This window comes from Gymnodraco acuticeps, unplaced genomic scaffold (assembly GCF_902827175.1).
Source record: "Gymnodraco acuticeps unplaced genomic scaffold, fGymAcu1.1, whole genome shotgun sequence".
In the NCBI taxonomy this organism is placed as follows: Eukaryota; Metazoa; Chordata; class Actinopteri; order Perciformes; family Bathydraconidae; genus Gymnodraco; species Gymnodraco acuticeps.
The window spans coordinates 222263-225584 of record NW_022991935.1 but is presented as its reverse complement, the minus strand read 5'-3'; the positions used below and the strand labels follow the sequence as shown (position 1 = coordinate 225584).

Below are 3322 nucleotides of genomic sequence, written 5' to 3'. Positions count from 1 at the left end.
TTCGTCAGAAAGTGGTATTGATTAAGGGAAGTTCAATGGACTAAATATAAACACATGGAAAAAATACAGACGCAAGAAGCGCCTGGTAACCCCCCCTCGGGTTGATAAGAGATACTGACACATGACGGTGAATTCCCATGAAGCTGCGGTCTTTCCCCCGGCTGCTCCTCCACTATAAATGTTGGAGCAGATGGAGAGTGATCACACAGCAGAGAGAAGAAGCTCAACTAAGACTTTCACACACTAATACCTAGAGAACACACACCTTCAGGATGTCTGCTCCTCGTCTCGCTCTGTGTGTGTGTGTGTGCTGATGCTGGCCGTCTTCACTCTGACTGAAGGTAAGAGAGGCTCCCACATAACTCATTCCACCAGTGAAGGAAAATAATCTTATTTTAAATGTTTATGATTTTGGTTTGATAGCAATATATATAAATCATTCAGTCTGATCAGTTAAAGTTGTTTTTGTTCATTTCTAACATTTTATTTTATTATTTTTACAATAAGGCACATTAAGTGAGCCATTCCTCTTACAAAATAAATAATGAAATAATTAAATTGCACAGCTCTCCCACTTTAAATGACCATAATCTGCACATATTTTATTTGTCAAAGGAATGTGTCATTTACTTGCATTTACTTTTTGGTATATTTGTTGTATATTTATACCTTTTTTAAACATTTCATTCTTTTAATTTTAAATAATTGTCTTGTAGTTCTGTATTTGCTCTTTTGTGTCCAACTGAATTCCTTTTACTGTGTAAATGTATGCAGAGTATACAACAAAGAATATTATGTGTAAACCTACTACGACCTTTTAGGTCATATTTCTTGTCGCTGATTTCTGAGTGGCCTGAAAATATTTATTATCCAATGTCAAAGATTGAGAAACTGAGATTTAAAGGCTCCAGCATCAAAACCACTAAGGACTTGTTGAAGCTAAACCTACATTTATTAAAATGTGTATTTCCATTATAACAGCTCACTTTATTAAATGGAAAGCCAGAGTAACACAAGAGTTTCCCCATTTGACAATGGAACAACTGAGCAATGTCACAACCTGTTAAACAAAAGGCAGTATCAGATTGAGATTTAGGAAGGAAATAAAAGCCAACATAAAAAAGGAACTGAATCTGACTGTGTGTTTGTGTGTAGGTTTGCGTGGGGCTGGCCCGAGGAGATGCTGCTTTAAGTTCAATGAGAGAGAGGTTCCTAGAGGCCGAGTGATCAGCTACGTCAGGACGAGCCAGCGCTGCTCCAACCCTGCCGCCCTGTAAGTACAATACTGCACCACAATACTGCACCAACACAGCACCTCAGGTAAAGTCAGTCCAGTTTTAGTGTAGATACTTACTTTACCATTAACCTAAATGAAGCTTGGGTTAATAAATACTTTATTTATGCAGCCAAACGTTGTTATATTTTAATTTCTTAATATTTGTTGGTATTTGTTTTAGACACAGAATTTGTTTTAGTAACTTAGTTTCAATTTATTTGATTTCACTACTGAAAAAACCCATTCCTGTTATCTTAGGCCCAGGTTACAGCGCAGTATTGGCTGCAACACTATCACAGATTGCATTATCATAGATGTATTCGTTTGGAGGGGGGCCACGGGGGGTCCAAGCACAGTGTTACAGGGGTGCTGGACCCTGTTGGTCCCACTAGAACCGTCACTGAGGGTCTCTGTGTGTGTGTGTGTGTGTGTGTGTGTGTGGTGTGTGTGTGTGTGGTGTGTGTGTGTGTGTGTGTGTGTGTGTGTGTGTGTGTGTGTTGTGTGTGTGTGTGTGTGTTGTGTGTGTGTGTGTGTGTGTGTGTGTGTGTGTGTGTTGTGTGTGTTGTGTGTGTTGTGTGTGTGTGTGTGTGTGTGCAGGTTAAGGACAGTGGCAGGTCCACGTCAGCTGTGTGTCCGTCCTTCAGCCCCCTGGGTGAAGAATCTCATCAGCTACCTGGACACCAAAGCCTTCCCAGGAGAGACAACCAACCTGTAACCGTGGCGACATCACATCCACTATCAAAGCCTGTGATCTGATGCTGCATCTCAAACTATACCTGTCAAAGCTGCAACTACTACAGATGTGTTACCATATGTAAGGTTTGCAGTACCTCTTGTTAGGTACTAATATTGTTATTTTTGTAACATGGACCATTTGCTGGAATGAGACAAATGAACACTCCATTTTGTAAATTTCTGATTTTTAATTGAATGTATGTGGAACTATTTGTATATTTTTGCTTGATACAACAACACCCACATAACCGTCAACACTGTGAACTACTGATGCATTGTTATTGGAACTGACTTACCAAAACGTTCTTCACTGTAAAAATGCAATGTCCCGCACTGCTTAAGGTATAAGCTACAGTATGTGTGATGCCACTGTTTCTGCAAGGAACCATTGTGACCTTTTCTACTTGTTTTTGATATATAGTAAAGTGATGATGTTTTGTTCCTATTTATAGTCATATTTTGAATACCTCTACAGATAAGTACGGAATTTGGTTACAAATTATTTATTTCTGTATTCTACTGATTTGATTATATTGAATTACAGCATGATAACATGTAATGGTTTGTCTTGGTTATTTTCTTTCTGCTTACCATGGATTTAGTTTCAACATACACTTACACATTAAAAGTCTCTGAACTGCCTTTTTCTAAACTAGAGTTTGGAACCAAACACGCTTCAGAGAAGTTCCTTTTCAAGGCCAAGGTGTTTTCATTAACTGTTGAGCATTTCTCTCACAGAACTGTGTAGTCAGCTGCAAATATGGTTTGACCCCAAACAAATGTGACCTGCTCCATCGAAATCAGTTGCATTGACCCAAAGACACATTTGGAGTTGTATACACTGTTGGAAAGAGGAGATTCCTAGCTTTCTAATGATATCAGGATTGTTTTTGTACTCCAAATATTTAGCAAAATATGTCACATTATATAATGTCTGTCACGAGTCATCATTTTGAGAAAAAGGCCTTCAAAGTTTCCTCTTCTCTGGAATCCATCGATCTGATTGATTATTAGCGGAGCAAATGATCAAAATACTACGGAGGGAAGATATTTTCATTTGGATTACTGGTCTGGGGGAAGCTCGTGAGTGTTTGTGTTTGTGTATTTTTGCGTTTGTGTGTGTTGTGTTTGTTTCCCGGGGAAAACACTCACGAGAAACACCGGCTGTTGTTATGCCTGCTGTGACGTCAAGTTACTCCGTTCTCCGCTTGTAATTATGCCGTTACAAGCTTCAAAGTTGTATTTATCATCTGAATTTGCCAAAACAAGTTTAATATTCTGAAAGGCAAGACTTTGTATAATTGAAATCAG

At 38.8% G+C, this 3322-nt stretch overlaps 1 protein-coding gene across 1 annotated transcript; it reads left to right on the top strand.

The window, feature by feature from the left end:
• The first annotated feature begins 272 nt into the window (after positions 1-272).
• Positions 273-2949, top strand: LOC117535752 (C-C motif chemokine 3-like 1). The gene is given in 4 exon segments (XM_034200303.1): positions 273-296; positions 299-341; positions 1156-1273; positions 1874-2949. Coding segments are annotated over 4 exon segments (303 nt in total). The 3' UTR covers positions 1992-2949.
• Positions 2950-3322: the final 373 nt, after the last annotated feature.